The sequence below is a fragment of the Carassius carassius genome, chromosome 25 (genome assembly GCF_963082965.1).
Source record: "Carassius carassius chromosome 25, fCarCar2.1, whole genome shotgun sequence".
In the NCBI taxonomy this organism is placed as follows: Eukaryota; Metazoa; Chordata; class Actinopteri; order Cypriniformes; family Cyprinidae; genus Carassius; species Carassius carassius.
The window spans coordinates 515,200-535,884 of record NC_081779.1 but is presented as its reverse complement, the minus strand read 5'-3'; the positions used below and the strand labels follow the sequence as shown (position 1 = coordinate 535,884).

General features: G+C 34.8%; 3 protein-coding genes across 3 annotated transcripts in view; 1 reads left to right on the top strand and 2 right to left on the bottom strand.

The window, feature by feature from the left end:
* LOC132103868 (uncharacterized) overlaps positions 1 to 20,685 on the bottom strand; it is an 83,697-nt gene that overhangs the window by 60,318 nt on the left and 2,694 nt on the right. The window lies entirely within an intron of this gene.
* On the bottom strand, positions 218 to 8,835 carry glmp (glycosylated lysosomal membrane protein). The gene is made up of 6 exons (XM_059508913.1): positions 8,627 to 8,835; positions 6,215 to 6,487; positions 4,818 to 5,012; positions 4,529 to 4,747; positions 2,423 to 2,688; positions 218 to 919 (listed from the first exon to the last, which is right to left on the bottom strand). Exons 1-6 carry the CDS (start codon positions 8,723 to 8,725, stop codon positions 748 to 750), a joined length of 1,224 nt encoding a protein of 407 aa, XP_059364896.1. The 5' UTR covers positions 8,726 to 8,835; the 3' UTR covers positions 218 to 747.
* On the top strand, positions 13,625 to 16,695 carry LOC132104587 (uncharacterized). The gene is made up of 5 exons (XM_059510154.1): positions 13,625 to 13,729; positions 14,052 to 14,092; positions 15,689 to 15,988; positions 16,146 to 16,478; positions 16,574 to 16,695. Exons 1-5 carry the CDS (start codon positions 13,716 to 13,718, stop codon positions 16,663 to 16,665), a joined length of 780 nt encoding a protein of 259 aa, XP_059366137.1. The 5' UTR covers positions 13,625 to 13,715; the 3' UTR covers positions 16,666 to 16,695.

Below are 20,685 nucleotides of genomic sequence, written 5' to 3'. Positions count from 1 at the left end.
TCATATTTCACAGATTTTTGTCATATTCTTCGTATGTTTAGTAACGTTTATCATGTCACAGTTTTTGCCCATCATGTCTAGAATCTAAAGTTTCCATCTGTACATAATGTGAGATTGTGTTTATGAATAAATGATGCACAAGATGATAGTCCACAAGAAAGTGTTGGATACATTTATATAGCGAAAAATATAAGTTTTTGAATCCATATTCATATTTTATAAATCACTGAAGGCAACAACAAAAGGAAAGATTTCCTGGTGCAAACCAACGCTTACAACTCGTCTTTATCGCATGATCCACAGTTATGTTAAAAACATCAAAAGCAAACATAGTGAGAATCCCTGAGAACCTCCAGCAGTGCAGTTTTGATTAAATATGAAAGCATTTGCATCAGGATTAAAGAGAAAATAACGCTTTAAATCTTTAAAATGTGCATTTTTTTGTGTGCAATTGCAAATGTGCAATTTTACAAGAAGGATTTTGGCACAAGTATGAAAAATGATGGCGTAAAAACAATCAAATAGTAACTCCTTTGCACTTTTAGGTTTGATTTGGATCGACTGGCCATTGAGGTTTAAGTATAAAGCTGTAAAAAATATCAATGTAACACTTTTAAATCCAAACCCATCTGGAGAGAGTTTGTCTGTGTAATTGGTCAGCAGTGTTTAATGGTCAGTAACGTGTTTCTAATGGTCCAGTCAGGAACCAGGTGTGTGCATTGGGGGCGGGGCTTGTACCATAAGGTCTCAGTTGATTGGCTCGTAGCCTGAAGAGTGTGACTTCCTCTTGCGGAGCCAAACAAACACTCCACCCACGATAATGATGACCAGAGGAGTGCCAAGTCCAACGGTTATGATGATAATGATTAACGTGGAGAACGAATCTGCTGGAGGATCGCCCAGGCCCACTAAAACAGTCCTGTGGAGTGAAGCAGAGGTCAGGATTTAGACAAAGTCCTCAGTCAGTGTATTTAGAGTCTCTATCAGTCAGTCACTGGTTATTTGAGGCCTTTAAAACATTGATCTGTTTGTCTAATCGCCCTGCAATTTATGACTTAGACCAAACACGTGAGTTTGGGGGCGGGGCTATTTGTTTGACTGACCAATGGTAGATGAGGGTGTTCAGGAAACCTGTCTGAAAACAGTCAGTATTCTGTATTTCAGCTGTTTAATATGAGCAGATGCTCAAAAATATGCGCTTTATTGTTGGTCACAGTAGTAATTAGTTGGAAACTACAGTCAAAGATTTACAAGTAGTGCTTTAGCATCCAAAATAAATGTTTTTGTTACATAATATGTGTGTGTACTGTGTATATTTATTATGTATATATAAATACACACATATACAGCATATATCTGAAAAATATTAACATTTACATTTATAAGTTTATATTCATGTAATTTATATAAAATATTTAATATATAAAACATAAAATATTTATCTTAAATATATACAGGTATTTATATATACATAATAAATAAACAGTACACGCACATATTACTTAAAAAACTTTTATTTTGGATACGATTAATTGTTTGACAGCACTAGTTACAAGTAACAAATAAATATTTATTATAATAATATGTAATAGTATTTTTAAAATATTTTTCTTAGAAATATACTACAGTAAAGTAACTTTACTAAAAAGTTTAAAAACAAAGTTAAAATAAAAGGCCCCATAAAAATGCAATCAATTAAGTAATACATTTTTAATTTGGATGATTAATTGTTTGACTGCACTAATTTCAAATGTTGAACAGTTCTCCAAACAATCACTACAGTAAAATTACAAAAATTTCACTAAAAACGCTAAATTATTATTATTATTATAAAAAAAAAAAAAATATATATATATAGAATATTTAATTTTTATAACAGTTCTAACATTATTATAATAATATGATAGTGTTTTTGAAATATTTTTCTTAAAATATACTACAGTAAAATATTTAAAATATTTAATTTTTCTAACAGTTTGAGGGGGCGAACATTCAGTTGGACAATCAGACACACAAAAAAAATATTAACAAAATTTTATATCCATTTAATATATACAGTACTTTTAATATTTTCTTATATTCAAAATTAATATTTGTAATATTTAATTATTTTCTTCAGGTTGTCAAGTGAACCAAAAATATCTGTATTTTATGTAAAAATATAGTAAAATCTGGACGGACTGTATAAAAATGGAAACATCTAAAACAGCAGGTTTTATTCAAGTCAAAAATATTGTTTAACATCATTGAACCAATATATGTTAATATATTCATTTATGCAAATATATTTCTTTTTTGGTTAAATCAGGTAGAAAATAGCTAATAATCACAGGTTAACAGTTATTTACAAAGTACATCTGATCCTCACAGCCTCGTTTTGTTGATTGTTCTCAGTTCAGTCTCTATTTCTCATCACACTCACCAGCTGATGTATTTGGTGTCGCTGTAAAACGCTGGGTCTTTATCGATGCCGAAGCTGATGTTCAGGCCGTACGTCTGAGGATCCTCTGTGAAATATGCCTGAACCAGACGGGACTGAGGGATGTGGGTCATGGACACGAGCTGGGAGTGTTTGCACGGGGTGGCGTCCTCAAACACCGGCTCGGCTTTACGATACGCCACGGGTTTCCACTGATTATAACCCCAAACACCAGTGCTGTTCACCGGAGATGACACCCACTGAGACACCTGACACGAGAGACTCACAGCAATCAACTCAACACAACCTACACCAGATCTCACATTTACACTGATGCAGTCACGCTTTTATACAATCCAACGTTTCGGTAAGACTTAAAGCTTTTATGCATAATGCATTATAAAGGAAGTGCACTGTAATGCATTGTATCTTTTCCACACACACAAAAAAGTAATATTACATAATATTTGAAGGTTTGTTCATTAAGTGTTTTAATTTCTAAAGGTGTAACAATGATTAGTATTAGTGATTATTCCTGAGATCATTATAAGGTGCATGGCAAAGCATAATTACTGCATTAAATCAACTTTTATAATGCATTATATAGAAAGGCTTTAAGTAAAATGTTACTAGCATTTTAATTGTTTTTTAACCCCTTCTGTCACCCGCCATTTTTGAACAGACGTGAAAGTATACTATGCAAACTTAAATTGTTATAATTAATGAACACTTTTATAGACTCTTTTTTAAAGAAGACAATCAGCAGATTATTGGAGATGTGGAATCATGTCAAAATATGAAAGTATCACAAAGTTATAGAAGTTTAAATTTACTGTTAAGAAAATACACTGTACAAATAAACAAATTTTCACAACAGGCTTTACTTTAAACATGCTATAAATTTAAAGCATTTTGTTTAAATAAGTTATGTTCCAAATTTGAAGTTGACATTTAAAAAATTTAGGTTTCTGTGAGATTTTATTTAGTTATACTACAAACATCCAGCGATACATTATGTAATTTGACACTTAACACCGCTAAAAGATTTTAAAGTACTATTTCCATGTCCGATTTCTTAAATGGCTTTCACAGGATGAATTTAGACTTTTTAAGCTATCAAATGATATCTAATTTAGGGTGATAACTAAAATATTTGATTGGGTAAAAAGGCAATAAAATATGTAATGGCTGCCATTTAAATCAGTGGAGTGCTGGAGTTGATAAAGCCTCATAAATGCACAGGTTAATGTGTTTTAAGTACTTTACTGTAATATAAAACAAAAATACAAGTGTTTTTATTGTGTCTTCATGAACCTGTATGTTATTGTCAGTATCTTGAATACTTGATACTGCTGATCAACACTGATAAACGTAATCTGTTGCTGTTCTGTCGTGTATTTGTTATTTTTATTAACTAATGTTAATGAATCAATACTGTAGTAAAGGTATCGCTCACTGTTGATTGATAAATTAACCTAGAAAAACTCTATTTTGTCTTTGTTTAAAGGGGTCATCGGATACCCATTGTTTAGGGTCTTAATGAAAAGTCTGTAACATAGTTTGGTTAAAATTTCTCAATGGTAGTGTAAAAAACACTTTTTTTTTTTGCTCTTTGCCGTTTTGTAGCATGTTCCTTTAAATGTTAATGAGCTCTGCTGACTCCGCCCCTCTTCTCTGAGCTGCTCTCTGAGAGAATGTTTACTTTAGCTGCATTCTACTTGAAATTTGATAATTAGCACATTATTAGGAAAGGCGGTTTGCTAAGATTCAAACAATGCTGGACTGATGACTCAGGGGGCGGAGCTAAGGTGAGACGCCAGTCTAACTGTCAATCAAACTATCGTGGGAGAGGCCAGTTTGTGTGATGTCACAGATGAGATCGGCTTGATTTCACAAAGGAAAAAAAATAAAACCCAGGGTGGATTTTTATCATTTTAGGGTGGTTGTGTACACTGACTGCCAACACACATTTCAGTTCAAACAACTTTTAAAAGTGCATGTAGCATCCGATGACTCCTTTTAAGTATCATATATTGAGGTGAGAATAGTTTATCAAACCGAATCCTGACGTGAGACAGCTCTAATGTCCAGATTTGCTGTGGTTTTCACCTTGAAGATGGAGGGTGTGTACTCATCGTCTATGGAGCTGTAAACATCCACTCGTCCCTCGAATCCAAAGTCGCCTACAGACTGAAACTCTAGAGCGAATCTGGAGTGGTTTCCTCGCGGCGTCACGCCGTTCAGCCACACGTGAAGCTGCGAGGAGTTAGCGTTATGATGGAGACTCGGCCAGGCTTGATCACGACCCACTGACTCAAACGCTGAGAACTGATGATAGAAGAGAAATCAGACACAGCTCTACACAGAACCTGCTGTTTGTTCCTGTAGTTCTGCTCACCTGCAGACAGAGGGAGCCGTTGACGAAGCTCTCCGTTTTCTCTCCGCCGCAAAGCTGTAATGTGAGATTCGACTGATTGTCCGTTTTATTCAGGTCTGACCAGATGAAGTTCTGGAGCTCGTATGGAGGGTAAAAGCTGGACTCGGCGGTCTGCTGGGGGTCTGCGGTGTTATTGACATCATCATACTCCCAAACCTGAGAAACACACAGCAGTTTACACACACTTTCATTTCTTACCTTCATCTGTCTGTCTCTAAAGGCACCAGTTTCTCAAAGACAAGAACACACTATTTAATCTGAATGTGAATTATAATAATAATAATACTTATAAATCTTATAGCCTAATCACTATGAATTATTATAAAACAGCACATTTATTAATAATAATAATAATAATAATAATATAAAAAAGTTTAGGCTTGTAATAAACAATTTTAGTGTACTTAAGTACTTAAGAAAATTAAAAGTATTTTTTATTAACAATAATACATTTTATTATCGTAGTTATTATTATTATTAGGAACAATAATACATTTTATTATTATTATTTAGTATCACTATAAGTTATTAAAAGGAAGCACATTTATGAATCAAATAAAAAAAGATTAGGGTTGTAATAAACTATTTAGTGTACTTCTGGACTCTTAATAATAATAATTATTATTAATACTCGTTATGATAACAATTTAATGTATTTGTGTACCCTAATAATGATCATTATTATTAAAAATGTTACTATTTATAACTACAAGTTATTTTAAGACAGCACATTTATAAATCAAATAAAAATATTAAGCTTGTAAAACAATTTATTCTATTTGTGAACTCTAGTTATTATTATTATTACTACTACTACTACTAATAATAATAACAACGGTTGTTATTATTTCATATGACTACAAGCTTTTATAAAACAGCACATTTATAAATAAAATACAAATAGATTTGGCTTCTGATAAAATGTGTACTTGCAAACACTAATTATTATTATTATTATTAATATTATTAGTTATACATTTACATTTACTTACTTATTTAGTATTACTAAAAGTTATTATAAGATAGCACGTTCATAAATCAAATAGAAAAGGCTTGTAATTAAAAAAAAGTATAATTATTTATTTAATTATTGTTATTAATATTAACAAATCTTATTAACAAATATTGTTATTATTTCTACTACTTAAAGTTGTTATAAGACATCAAAAAATTATTTATTTGTAATAAGTGAGTGCATCAGAAAGCGCATACTTGCCTACTATCTAATAGACAAAAAAACAGTATGTGAGAAAAACACACAGTGCTCATAAAAGAGTAGGCAAATGTTCTACTTCCGCCGTGATTCTGGAGTGTGCAAAAAGTACTCAGAGTATGTGATTTGGGACTTTCTCACTCACTCTGGTGAACACTAGTGCTCTGCTGTACCGCACACTGGTCTGCGGCTCCACCTTCAGGCTGCTGGGTGAACTACGGTTGATGAAGGAGGGCCAGTCCACCTGCACTGATGACTGTGTGCTGTTCGTGTGAACCATTAACAGCGCTGGAGCTCCATGATTACACAGCAGGAAGTGAAGTGTGTCATTGAGCCCCAGACCTCGCACATGAACCAGATTCACTCCAGGAGGAAGAACCCACGGAGGAGTCAGACCGGGATTAAACTCTACAGACACCTGAGACCACGAGAGAGAAGACCACACATTACATTACACAACCCTTTATACCATCAGCTGAATTACACACGTCAGATTCATTGCACACTATGTGTTGAACATGTAAAAAATATATCAGTAAGGTAAACTTATCTAGCTGTTAATTGCAAAAACTCACGTTTGATAGTTACTATGAAAAATGTTATCAAGTTCAAGTCTGCTTTATTGTCAATTCTTCCACATGTACAGTACATACATACAGAGAATCGAAATTGCGTTACTCTCAGACCCCCCCGGTGCACACAGACAACATTAACATTAAAGCCTAAAAATCTAGATCAAATATAAAATGTAGATACAACTATACAATAAGGGAATGTTAAAAAAGACAATAAAAATTAAAAATAAAGTTAAAGTTAAAGCAGCGCAAGGCAAAAGGCAGATAGAGTGCAAATCAATGAAGTGAACAACGGTGCAGATAAAAGATTATTTAGTGCAAAAACAAAAGCTTATTAAGTCTGATTAAAGTGGCCAAGGGCTCAAGAGCAATTATTTTATTTAACTGACTGATGAGGTAGTGGAATGATGTCAGTTCCATGGAGAATGAGGTAGTGAGCAGATCAATGCTGCACAAAGTGACTGGTGCATGTTAACGTATATTATGATCCATATGCTGTGCAGAAGTTTCTTGTTTTTATAAATGTATAGTTGCCATGTGTATATGGAATTACAATTAGGGTATATAACTCAAATCAATGGAAATGAAAAAAAAAACTAAAAAGTTTTTAAAGTATTTTTTAATTAACGTTTCGATAAGTCATTTAGCAGATGCTTTTATACAACGCAACTAACAAACGAGGACAACAGAAGCAATCAAAACCAACAGAAGAGCAATTATAATTGTTGTGAAAAGAAAAAGTTATCCTAACACAGTACACATAGCAAGATTTTTTTATAATTAATAAAAAGAAAACAAGAAGATGGAATAGAAAATGAATAGAAAATGCTAACGTTAGAGGGTCATTTTTATAATAAATAGAAATAAAACAAGAAGATAGAATAGAAAAAGAATAGAAAAATGCTAGTGTTAGAGGGTCATTTTTATAATAAATAGAAATAAAACAAGAACGAATAGAAAAAGAATAGAAAATGCTAGCGTTAAAGAGTAATTTTTAATAAATAAAAATAAAACAAGAGATTAAAAAAGGAATAGAAAATGCTAGTATTAAAAGCCATTTTTAAAATAAATAGAAATAAAACAAGATAGAATAGAAAATGCTAGCGTTAAAGAGTCATTTTTTAATAAATAAAAATAAAAAGATACAATAAAAAAGGAATAGAAAATGCTAGTATTAAAGGGTCATTTTTATAATAAATAGAAATAAAGCAAGATGATAGAATAGAATAGAAAAAGACTAGAGTGCAAGGGTCCAGAGTTTTTTTTTCTTTCTTAGAATAAAGAGTGCTAGAGTTGGAGGCTCAAATAAATTTTAAATAATAAAAACATAAAATTAAAAATCCCTCACTTTTAGGAAGCCCTCATATTTAAGCCCAGGTTTAGTTTAAATATTTATGTTTATCGCATTTCAATTAAAGATTATTTATAGCTTGCCAAACATCCAGAATGAAGTGAAATTAAGTTCAAATGAATAATTCATCATCATCATCATCATCAACTACTAATAATACAGTAACAAATGTAGAATTATAAAATAAGATTATTGGTTTCAAAAGGTCTTATGTACACATCAATCACAACTCTAAAAATATAATCCACATGCTCCTGTCACTAATTATCCTGATTAATTATCAAGTTCTGCTCAAAAACACACAAAGAGGAAGCTGGTAGCTAACAGTAGATATACAATAAAGCTGCTATAGTGACTGCTTTGCATATTTACCATGGTATTAATTATGTAAACACCATTGTGAACTACATTTCATCAGAGTACTGTGGTAATATCCATCACTGAACTACTTTTGTGGTAAAATAATACATATTTGACACATTCATATCAATAAACCCCAGTGTGTCAGGATTAAAACACGAAGCGTAAAAGCACTTCTTCTTCTAAACTGTGTCTGTAATGTAAGTATTTGCAGCTTTGTTGATGTTATTGTTGTTGTTGTTTTGTAACTCAGACATTGATTTATTTCTACCTTTCGTCGGAATTTATCTCCATTTCCCAGGAGTCCAAGCGCAGCACCAAACACAAGAAATAGCACAGAAAAGATCAAACTCGCTGTAAACGTCGACATGTTTTAAACTATAATCCCAGAAGAGGAATAAAGAAGTGATATTTGTGCTGTTCTGCTAACGTTAGCTTCAGATCATGTGAGCAGTGCTGCAGGGTTGCCAGGTTTCCCAACAAAACCCACCGAATCGCTCAAATTCACGTTTTATTTCTATTATTATTTTTTTTCTGTTTGATTATTATTATATATTTTTTTTTGGAATAGCATTTTTTAAGCATTGATTTTCCTGAATGAAAATCCAGTGTAATTTTAATTAGAATCGCTAACATGCATGTAGTTTTTTAATGTATAATATGTAACATGTTTTAAATATAGCTCAGACTCAGTCTGTATGATTTTGGCAATACATTTATGTCTGTTTAGACTTCTCAAAAACCAAATTAGCTTGCTAACTAACAAAATGTTTTGAGGTCATTTGACACGTCATTGTGCAATGCATTCTGGGAAGTGGAGTTTTTTTCCGAAGAGTTGAAAGTTAACAAAAATAATTGGGCTGGTATTGTATTGAAACATAACTAAGTAGCTAAATAAATAAAGAAAAGGGGCAAATTAGGTTTTTGTGTGCAAGGTGAAATTCCTGTGTTAAAATTAACATTTTCATTAGTTTACAATTAGATTAGTTACAATGCACTCAGGATCTCACAGCAACAACAACATTAATCAACCACACGCATTGGATAAAATTTTTACTCTATTTATTTTGAGCGACTCTGAAAACACAACCGAGTAAGATTTAAATCTCTTAAGGTGGATGCTAGAGGTGTAAAAAAATATGACTAATGTTATTATCATGTAAAATAACGTTTTTCTATTTTAATATAAATTAAAATCTAATTTATTTCTGTGATGCGCAGCTGTATTTTCAGCATCATTCCTCCAGTCTTCAGTGTCACATGACTTTCAGAAATCATGACAATATGATGATTTATTATCATTGCTAACTCTGTTGCTGCTTCAGATTTCTTTGGAAACTGTGATACTTTTCTTCAGGATTCTTTGATGAATAAAAAGTTACAAAGAAGAGCATTTATTTAAAATAGAAAATGTGGTGTCAGTACATTTTTATTCTTTTTTTTTTTTTTTTAAAGAAATTAAAACTTTGATTCAGTGTGGATGTGTTAAAGTGATAATAAGTGATAGCAAAGATGTATATTATTAGAAAAGATTTATATTTTGAATAAATGCTGTTCTTTTTAAACTTGTTATTCATCAAAGAATCCTATAATTATAACAATAATTCAGTATATTAGAATGATTCCTGAAGATCATGTGACACTTTATACTGGAGTAATGATGATGGAAATTCAGCTTTGCCTCACAAAAATAAATTATATTTTAAATGATATTAAAACTGAAACCATTATTTTATATTTTAATAACATTATGCAAGATTACTGTTTTTTTCTGTATTTCTGATCAAATAAATGCAGCCTTGTGGAGCAGAAAAGGCTTCTTTAAAAACATTACAAGTCTCACTGATCCCAATCTTTTGAACAGTAGTGTGTATCAGTAATCCATTGCCTTCAGAGCTGGAGATGAGGTGGGCCTGAGAACAGCCAGGGCCAACCTGTCTCGTGGCATCAGAGAGGCTAAGAGACGGCACTCCAGGAGGTTAGCCCATCAATTCAGCGACAGCAGAGACACTAGGAGCCTGTGGCAGGGGATACAGACCATTACGGACTACAAGCCCCCACCACGGACCTGTGACAGCAACATCTCTCTGCTGAACGAGCTGAACACCTTCTTCGCTCGCTTTGAGCAACAAAACAGCACCACTGCACAGAAGACTCCACCTCCTCCCGGTGACCAGGTGATGACGCTGACCCCAGACAGCGTGAGGAGATCCTTCAGCAGGATCAATGCACTCAAAGCTCTGGGTCCTGACAACATCCCTGGGCGTGTACTGAGAGACTGTGCAGCAGAACTCACTGATGTCTTCACAGACATTTTCAACATCTCACTTAGCCGCTGTCGCCTCTGGCTTGCTTAGTTGGGGACACTTCATCTACAGCGATATCGTTGACTTGATTGCAAATAAATGCACATGCACTATTTAACTGAACAGAGTTGACATCACTGATGATGAACTCAATGATAAACTGCCTTTAACTATCATGTTGCATTATTGACACACTGTTTTCCTAATGAATGTTGTTCAGTTGCTTTGACGCAATGTATTTTGTTTAAAGCGCTATATAAATAAAGGTGACTTAACTTGACTTAGGCTGTTGTTCCAACATGTTTTAAAACTACCACCATCATTCCAGTCCCGAAGACGCCATCTCCATCCTGCTTCAATGACTACCGTCCTGTTGAACTTACCCCCATCCTCATGAAGTGCTTTGAACGGCTAGTCATGCACCACATCAAGTTTGCCCTCCCCCCTCCCTGGACCCCTTCCAGTTTGCATATCGGTCCAACCGGTCGACTGATGATGCCATCGTCACTGAGTTCACTCAGCACTCACACATATAGACAAAAAGGACTCATATGTCAGAATGCTGTTCATAGACTTCAGTTCAGCATTCAACACAATCATCCCTCAACAGCTCATCTACAAACTGATTCAGCTGGGGCTCAACACGTCGCTGTGCAACTGGCTGTTGGACTTTCTGACTGGAAGACCTCAGGCAGTACGGTTCGGCAGCAACACATCCAGCACCATCACACTGAACACTGGGGCCCCCCAAGGATGTGTGCTGAGCCCCCTCCTCTTCACTCTGCTGACCCATGACTGCACACCATCACACAACTCCAACCTCTTTATTAAGTTTGCAGATGACACGACTGTGGTGGGTCTCATTAGCAACAAAGATGAGACAAACTACAGGAGCGAGGTGAGCCGCCTGGCCAAGTGGTGCAGTGACAACAATCTGTCTCTGAACGTGGAGAAGACAAAAGAGATTGTTGTAGACTTCAGGAGAGCACACACTCAGCACGTTCCTCTGACCATCAACGGTGCGACTGTGGAGAGAGTGAGCAGCACCAAGTTCCTGGGTGTGCACATCACAGAGGACCTCTCCTGGACTGAAAACACAGCAGCACTGGCCAAGAAATCTCAACAGCGTCTCTACTTCCTCCGCAAACTGAGGAGAGCCAGAGCCCCATCCCCCATCATGTACACCATCTACAGAGGCACCATCGAGAGCATCCTGTCGAGCTGCATCACTGTGTGGTATGGCGCCTGCAACGCGTCCTGCCGAAAGACTCTGCAACGCATAGTGAGAGCAGCTGAGAAGATCATTGGTGTCTCTCTCCCCTCCCTCCAGGACATTTACAGAACCCGTCTCACCCGCAAAGCCCTCTGCATCGCAGGTGATCCCACTCACCCATCACACAGCTTCTTCAGTCTGCTGCCATCAGGGAGGAGACTGCGGAGTCTCCAGGCCAGGACCAGCAGACTGAAGGACAGCTTCATCCACCAGGCTGTCAGGAAGCTGAACTCACTCCTGAACTTGCCCCTCCTCCCCTCTTCTGCCCCAGGCACCACTGAACTATGAAACCCCCCCAGATCCCACATCCCCAGCCCCCCCCCCCCTTTACTAATATACGATGACATGCACCATTCACTTTGTGCAGCATTGATCTGCTCACTACCTCATTCTCCATGGAACTGACATCATTCCACTACCTCATCAGTCAGTTAAATAAAATAACTGCTCTTGAGCCCTTTGTCACTTTAATCAGACTTAAATAGTTTTTTTTTGCACTAAGAATCGTTTATCTGCACTGTTGTTTACTTCATTGATTTGCACTCTATCTGCCAGTTGCCTTGCGCTGCTTTATTTAACTTTATTTTTAATTTTATTATATGTCTTTTTTCTACATTACCTTATTGTATAGCTGTATCTTATATTTTATATTTGATCTAGATTTTTAGGCTTTAATGTTAATGTTATTTGTATGCACCGGGGTCTGAGAGTAACGTAATTTCGATTCTCTGTATGTATGTACTGTACATGTGGAAATTGACAATAAATCAGACTTGATTTGACTTGACATATCCTCAGCTTGTGCTTCTGTCCCGCAGACGTGTATCCAGTGTTTGCTCTCTTGTGATGAAGCTCCTGAGCTGAAGAAACACAAGAGCTTTATTGTTCTTGTAGAGCATTTTTCAGATCGTGAAGAAGTACGGTCTGAAGTCTGTGTGATGGAGAGCGTTGTTCAGTGCTTCCAGAAGGACACACGGTACATGCTGAAACTGCCTAAAATACTCATCAACAAAACCAATTTACCATCTGGTAAGGACAGAAACCGTCTAACAAAGGCTTAAAGAACTAGTTCACCCAAAACTGAATATTTTGTCAATGATTACACAACGTTTCAAGAAGGTGAATGAATTATTGGAGTGAAGTGATTCAGTCTTTTCAACTAGCTAACAAGTGTTTTTTTTTTTGTAATTATACATTTTATTATTTTTGACCGTGGCAAAGCAGCGTAAACTAATAATATAACAGATAACAAATGCACACTAGAAATTACCATGCACTGCACATCACATGCAGACAAATATTTATATATATATATATTGTATTTACGCTCTCCCTGGTTTTAATTAAGAGGTTCCCCTCGGCGAGTCCCTAATGAGCCCGGGGCCAAATGCACTTGCTGACCTCGCTGACGCTTCACCCCTGTGTTTGAGTGTTTAACGAGAATCTGGTTAACCGTGGGATCTATGGACTCGTCCAGCCTGAAATACAGGTTTTGATCCAGGAACAGTCACAGTGACAGGCGTTCTTTCAAAAGAAAAGTCAGCTAACGTGATTAATTCAATGTATAAGTTAATTATTAAATACACAGCTCAGTGAATACATTCAAAGTTATACTGATCTTCATAGAGACCTGTCTGCTTCGAATGAATGCCTGTAGAGACAAAGAGGAGTTTAGTCACACCCCTCTTACATTAGTGAGGAAGAATTCCCTCTTTGGAAGCGCTGTGTGTGTGTGTGTGTGTGTGTGTGTTAAACGTCTGACGGCTGAACAAGAGACATGCATGATTTTTACCATGTAAGTTCTCATTTTAAACTCGATTCATTTAATTTTGTTACTATACAAATTTCGCAGTTGAGAGGACTGCTTGGTCCTGTTGTCTGTGAATCTGGATTTAAATGAGCATTTGCCACAGAGGATTACACTGGAATAATTTCAGAATTATAGTTAGATTTTTTTATCATGCAACTTCCATGTGTTAAATTTTCAGGCAAAACGAAAGTGAGTTTTTATTTGATTATTATCATTATTATTATATGATTCTCACATGAGCCTGTTGTGTAAAACTCTCTGTAGTGAAGCCTGTATTACATAAGCTGCTCTTCTGTGTTCCCATCAGGTTGAAACTTCTGCTGCTGTTATGGGTTTTCAATTACAGTGGTGAGTGTACAGTAGTTTTTGTTTCTCACACAGCACTGAACCCTATATATATATATATATATATATATATATATATATGTATATATATACATGATCCAAAAATGGGTTTAATCTCCATACTTTCACCATACTTGCAGCAATTTTTGGTAATTATTAACACTTAATGTGCATGAATTTTGCATTTGAATTTTGCATAAGATTTGCATTTGAATGTATATTTAGACATTATAAAAAACACTCGATTTTAATAAGTTTATATTTTGTAATGTTACATTAAGAAAGGTTAATTACTCACATCCCAGTGTTATTTGGTGATATTCACATAAACATTCAACATAAATGTATTTTACAAAATGCAAGCAGATAAGGAATTTAACGTTTTTAAAATATAAGGCAACCAACTGCATTCAGCAAAACTCTTTATTGTATTTGTTCAGTATTGCACTTTTATCCATTGCATTACAGTGTCAGTCAAATTACCAATTGGTTTATTTAATAAGATTAGTCATGAATCGTCTGCACCTTATTCGCCTCACCAGAACGGCATGGGAGAGAGAAGTTGGTTAACAATCTATGACATGAGCAGGTGCTTACTGATAGAAAGCCAGTTATCAGATGAGTTGTGAAACTCTATGCAAACATCAGCTTATATTAAAGGAGGTGTTAGATGTACAAAGAAAACACCATGTGAATCATTCACAAGCAGAAAGCTGGATGTTTCTTCATAATGCTGAAATCTGGATCAATGTGTTTTGTTTGCAAACAAGAGAAAGGCAAATTAGATTAGATGCAAACAATGTATTTTCATTGAATATTATAAAAAGAGGCTTATCCAGTGTAGTATCCCAACACAAATAAGCTCTGAGCTTCTGAAATTAGAGATGGTGCTCTCTTAATGCTGCTTCAAAAAGTGAATCCCGCATAAATACACAGACGTCATTCCCGAAACTTTGTTCTACATTTAAAAAGGATTATATAATGGAAAGCTTGCAAAGAGAGCTCATAACCACTAAACAACTGTCAATCTTCGATTAGTGAGTGTATAGATGATGTATAATACATACATTGTGCCAAAACTGGTTTTGGTTCAGGTGTTGGCTGCTCATGACATGCTTTTCTTCCTCATTCTTCAGTTTCTATGGAAGCCTATGGGAGTTTCTCAACGGCTCTGGGGCCAGTTGCATAAACAGATATTATGATAAGAGAAACTAGTTTGACCAACCAGCAGTCTGCCAAAGAGTACTTCTTGATTTCACGTTAAAAGAAAAATACAAGAAAATGTAAATCTAAATATTAGCATTCTATTTTTAAGTGTACTACAAATAATGATATTTTTTATTCAATACTCATCTTTTATTTAAAAATATAATAGCGCCATCACACCAACAGTGTAGTAATACTTTTATTTCTATTACTGATTATTTTGTATTTTTTTTATAGTTATATGGGTCACACCAAATACAATCTCCAGGTGCTCTCACTGAAACAGTCTGAACACTTATGTGCATCACATCTTCTTTTTTAAATATTTTAAAAGGCATGTTTTTTCAGTATCAGTTTTGATACTTTTAATTGAATAACTATTTGTATTTGCAGAAACCATCCCTATACATGTGGCGGGAAAAAAGGGAGGCAGTGTCATCTTACCGTGTGAATTTAAGGCCAGGGAGATTTTTCATATTCGATTGAACAGACAGCCAACTTCCTTTGAAGGAGAAATATTTGTTTATGATAAGAACTACTGCAGTAAGCGAGTTTGTAAAAAAGGAGCGTGTGACGTCGTCATCAAGGATCTGAGACTGAGTGACGCTGGGAAATACATTTTAAATGTCTATTACAATAATGCTGAGTCCCTGCTGGAGCCACAAGTCAGGACGTACCAGCTTCATATTTATGGTAAAGTCAAAACTAATCAAACCATCAGCTTTCTTTTAGCAAATGTGTAATATTGCATGAGGGTCTACTGAACAGCCTGATTAATATTCAGATTAGTCTGGGTTTTTATAAAATGATGTTGATACCATTATAGTAATGTCTTTCTGTTTCTTCTCAGATGATATTTTGGTCAAAATCGGTGAGGAGCTGAAGTTAAATGTTCTGTTGCCAGATGCTCTTCAAGTTATGCATCAAAACACAAGCAGCGCAGAATGGAAGAAGGTGTGGAAGAGAGGCAGCAAGTCAAGGGTTAATATAAAACACGATCGACTGAAGGACAGTAATGGGATTTTGAGCATTAAAAGGTTTACGGCTGATGATGCAGGAACATACAGAGTTCTGGGCTATGAAGGAGAAATCTTGATCACAGTCACAGTCATAGAAGAGAAATCAATATCCCCTACAGAATCGAAAGGAAATCTGAACTACACGGATGATGAACAAAAACGTAGTAAGTAGGCATTACAAAAAATGAAATAGTAAGCATAAAAATAAATATATATATATATATAAAACAGTATTCTTTCTCTTTCCTTCCTTCTGTAGATCACTGGAGTTTGTTCGGGCCGGCGGGACTGTTTGTGTCATTTGTATTGTTTCTGATTCTGATTGCTGCTATCATCAAAAAGATGCAGTGACTTCTTTAGCATCTGGACATATGCTCTGTCAGATTATTAAAATGTACAATTTCATGGGGAAAAGTAAGGTAATTTTGGGGCAACAAAAGGCTGGAACAGTAAGTGTTTCTAAAAAGTAAATTTTGCAACTTGGGTAACTGTCAACAGGTCAGAAACATGATTGGATATAAAAAGCACTGGTGAGAGAGATTTCTTGTGCAAAGCTTGCATGGGGGTGCACGGGTTTTATTCTGACTACATTATCCCAAAGTAGTGTTTTGTCAATTCCTTTATTGCATGGCATCTGTTTACTGTGTGTTCCTGAGTTTTGGCTTCATGAGAATTCAATTTCATAAGGAAATAATTTAATTCCTTACAGTATACAATAAACAATAGCAACGGACCCAGAATGGATCCTTGGGGTATACCTGCGAGTATACTTAAGCTTGTTGTTGATTTATAATTCTGTACTTGTACATATTGTGTTCTATTTGAGAAATATGATTTTATCCAATTCAAAATCTCTGGAGAAAAACTGAAAACTAATAATTATTAGAGATCCTCTGAAAACAGAGACGAAACTGTGCTTGATGAAGTGGATAAATCAACTACAAACAACTGAAACAAAACACTACAAAATAATACAGTTTGCTTATAAAAATTAGATGAAACCACATGAATCGATTGGGAGATGATAGCAGCAGAGTAAACGAGGAATTAAATAACTTGAACTAAAATTAAAATTGGAATAACGTCATCCAAAATAATTTTCTGGTACTCAACAGGGGTGTAAATTGCAAACTAAATTCTAATATGAATAATTTCCTGCCTATGGCAAAAAAGTATGTCTTGAACATAATACATTAGAAACTCACAATCTAAAACTGTAATGCACAGATAATAAGTTTGATTCTACTGAGAGGCATTTAAACCTTTCAGAAGACATCTACAGCATTTCCTGAGAGAGAATTAGTCAAACAGTCAAATTAATCAAATTAAATGGATTGAAAATCACTCAGTAGTAAAACCTCTGATCTCACAATATTTTGCCTCAACAATACAGTTTTAAAGCTTGGTTTTATTTTAGATTTCACAAACTTGCCATAAACGTTTATGATTCTCAGTCTTTGTCTTTAAGCAAACAGACAAACATGAAGAGACCATAAATCTAAAACAATGTGTACTTTGCATTTGCCTTTGCTCTGGGTTTTTTCCAACCCCCAAACTTTCTCAGACTCTCAAAGAGAGATTCTCAAAAGAATCAAATTAGTGACATCTCAGTTCATAAACAAAAGAAAATTGTGTCCAATCCCAGATTGTGGTCACAAAAATCTTTTGACCCATTCTTTCAGTATGTGCTTGTAGTTCATTGAATGTTTACAGCAGAAAAACCTGTAACTGGTTTCCAGTTTGACCTGCTGCTGTGCACACAATGCACATAAGAACTGCTAATATCTTGTGCCTATATATATAATATATAGGCACAAGGACAAATCAAAGGTGTATCTTCAAAAAGGTCAGTGAGATGATAACAACTTATTATCATCTCAGGAGGACCTCCAGAGACCAGTAATAAAAGTATTTTAAGTTATACTATCTTAAATGTAATTTAACATGCATTGTAATAACCTTATAATATATTATACTACAATGGTCTTTAGTCTCATGATGATTCATCACTAATTTAGAAGAGTAAAGAAAGAATAAGAAGGTATAAGAGAGAATAAAAGGTGATCAGAATGTAGAAAGAGTATGAAGAAAGATGTTGGAAACACTATTAGTGCTGGGAAAAGAGATCAACAGAAGGTGGTGAAAAGCAAAAACTGTTAGGAAAGGAATAATGATCAAACTAATGAGAATGAAGATGAAAATGGTAAAATGTATGAATAAGATAAGAAAATGCCAATTGCTAAGCTAACAGTACAGCACCAAATCTGGCAAACTAATGCCCTTAGCACAGATCCGACTAGTCTTAAAGTCAAGTTTCACCTACACCAAAAAATGTACACCTACACTGAAATTGCCGATTATTTTAATTTTTTTTACAAATAAAGTACAAAAAACTTAGAGAAGAAATGTTAACTGATAATATTCCATCAAGTGAAAGGCAAATTGAAAAAATAACAAGTGATAAGCCAGCCCTATGCTTTGAAATGAATAAAGTAAATGTACAAGTGGAACAAAAATTATCACTGATAAATATAGATAAACCATCAGGAATGGAGAGCAGCCAGCTGTTTGGCGGAACCAGTTTGCCACATCTTTAAAATCAGTATCAACAAAGGAATTTTCCCTTTAGCTTGGAAAGAAGCGAAGGTTATTCCTTTACAGAAAAATGCAGCACTGCGCTTTAGTGGTGCTAATAGTCGACCAATAAGTTTACTGCCAGTTCTTAGTAAAGTATTTGAAACGATGGTTTGTGAACCGATTCAATTCTTCTTTAAGAAGAATAATTTATTCTCTGATTTTAAACATGCATATCGAGAAGAACATTCAACAAGGAACAGCATTACCACAGATAACAGATGATTGTTTAGTATCGATTGATGATAATAATTTAATAGGAACAGTATTGTTGAATTTTAGCTCTGCATTTGATGTACTGGATCATAAATTACTATTAGAAAAATTGAAATGTTATAAATTTACTTCTCAAACTGTGCAATGGTTTAAAAGTTATCTGACTAATAGGAGGCAATGTGTATTCTATAATGGAAGTTATTCGGAAGTGAAAGAGTTCCAATGTGGTGTTCCTCAAGGAAGCTGTCTTGGACCATTATTATTTTCTATTTTTACCAATGATCTTCCTTTGGTTTTAAAATTACAGTTAGTCCAGAATAGAGCTGCAAGACTAATTCTGAATTGTAAGAGAAAGGTTAATTTATTATGAGAATGCACAAAATTTTAGGTTGGCTACTGGTGAAGGACAGGGTAATTTTTTCTCTGCTATGTTTCATAAGAAACATTTCAGTATCGAAGGTTCCAAGTGTATTGTATTCTAAACTTTTGTATAGTAATGCTAGTCATAATTTTAACACCAGGCATGCATTAAAGGGATATTTTTTGCTTCCTGTTTCAAAAACTAATGCCAAGCAATGGACTGTAATGTATAGAGGAATGAAAATATGGAATGAATTGCCATCGGATATTACATGTTTTTTATCAAGTAAAATGAGGTTTACCTTGGTAGTGGCTAATGGGGATCCAAATAAACAATCTAAACCAACTTGTACACACACAAATGTGGCTCAGTGGTAGAGCATTGTGTTAGCAGCACAAAAGGTTGTGGGTTCAATTCAAACGCATACATATAGAACACACTCTCATTATTACAACTGCACAATAAACACACCTGGCTTAAATCATTAGCTGGGTGGATTCTTACAGTATTATTGCTTATGGTACATTTACACCCCCTAGTAGTAGAAGTAAGTTGACATCAAGGTCAAGGTAAACTTTATTGTCCCACAAGGGGAAATTCATATGGTCATTCATTCATTACGCGCCCTTATCACAACATATTCTTCAAAAACAAAACACAACACATAATACACAACAGTCTATAAATAGAACAATAAAGACAAAAACAAATAAAACTACAAAAATGAGGGTTCATTATAGTTCCCCCAGTTCCTGTGTCTCCTGTACTGGAACCTGTGTGTGATCTCTGTGCTGACGTCTCCATATGACAGAAATCACAATCACAATCACAGCCAGAATCAGCAAACACACGACAACTGACACAATCCAGTTCTCTACAGATGTAAGAGGGGAAGATATCACATTTAATTTTCTTTCATTATTTAACTCATTGCTTGAGGATTTTGTAAAGCTATCAATGCATGTGTGACTTACTGCGTTTTTCAGTGTCCAGTTTTTCCTTTGATTCTAGAAGATATTGAGAGTTCAGACACACAGTTCAGCATCAATGTGATGTTCAGATCATGATGAATAAACCTCAGCTGTCCAAATGCTTTATAAATAATATTTCCTCATATCTGAGTTTCTCTCACCTGTGATTGTGACTGTGATCAAGATTTC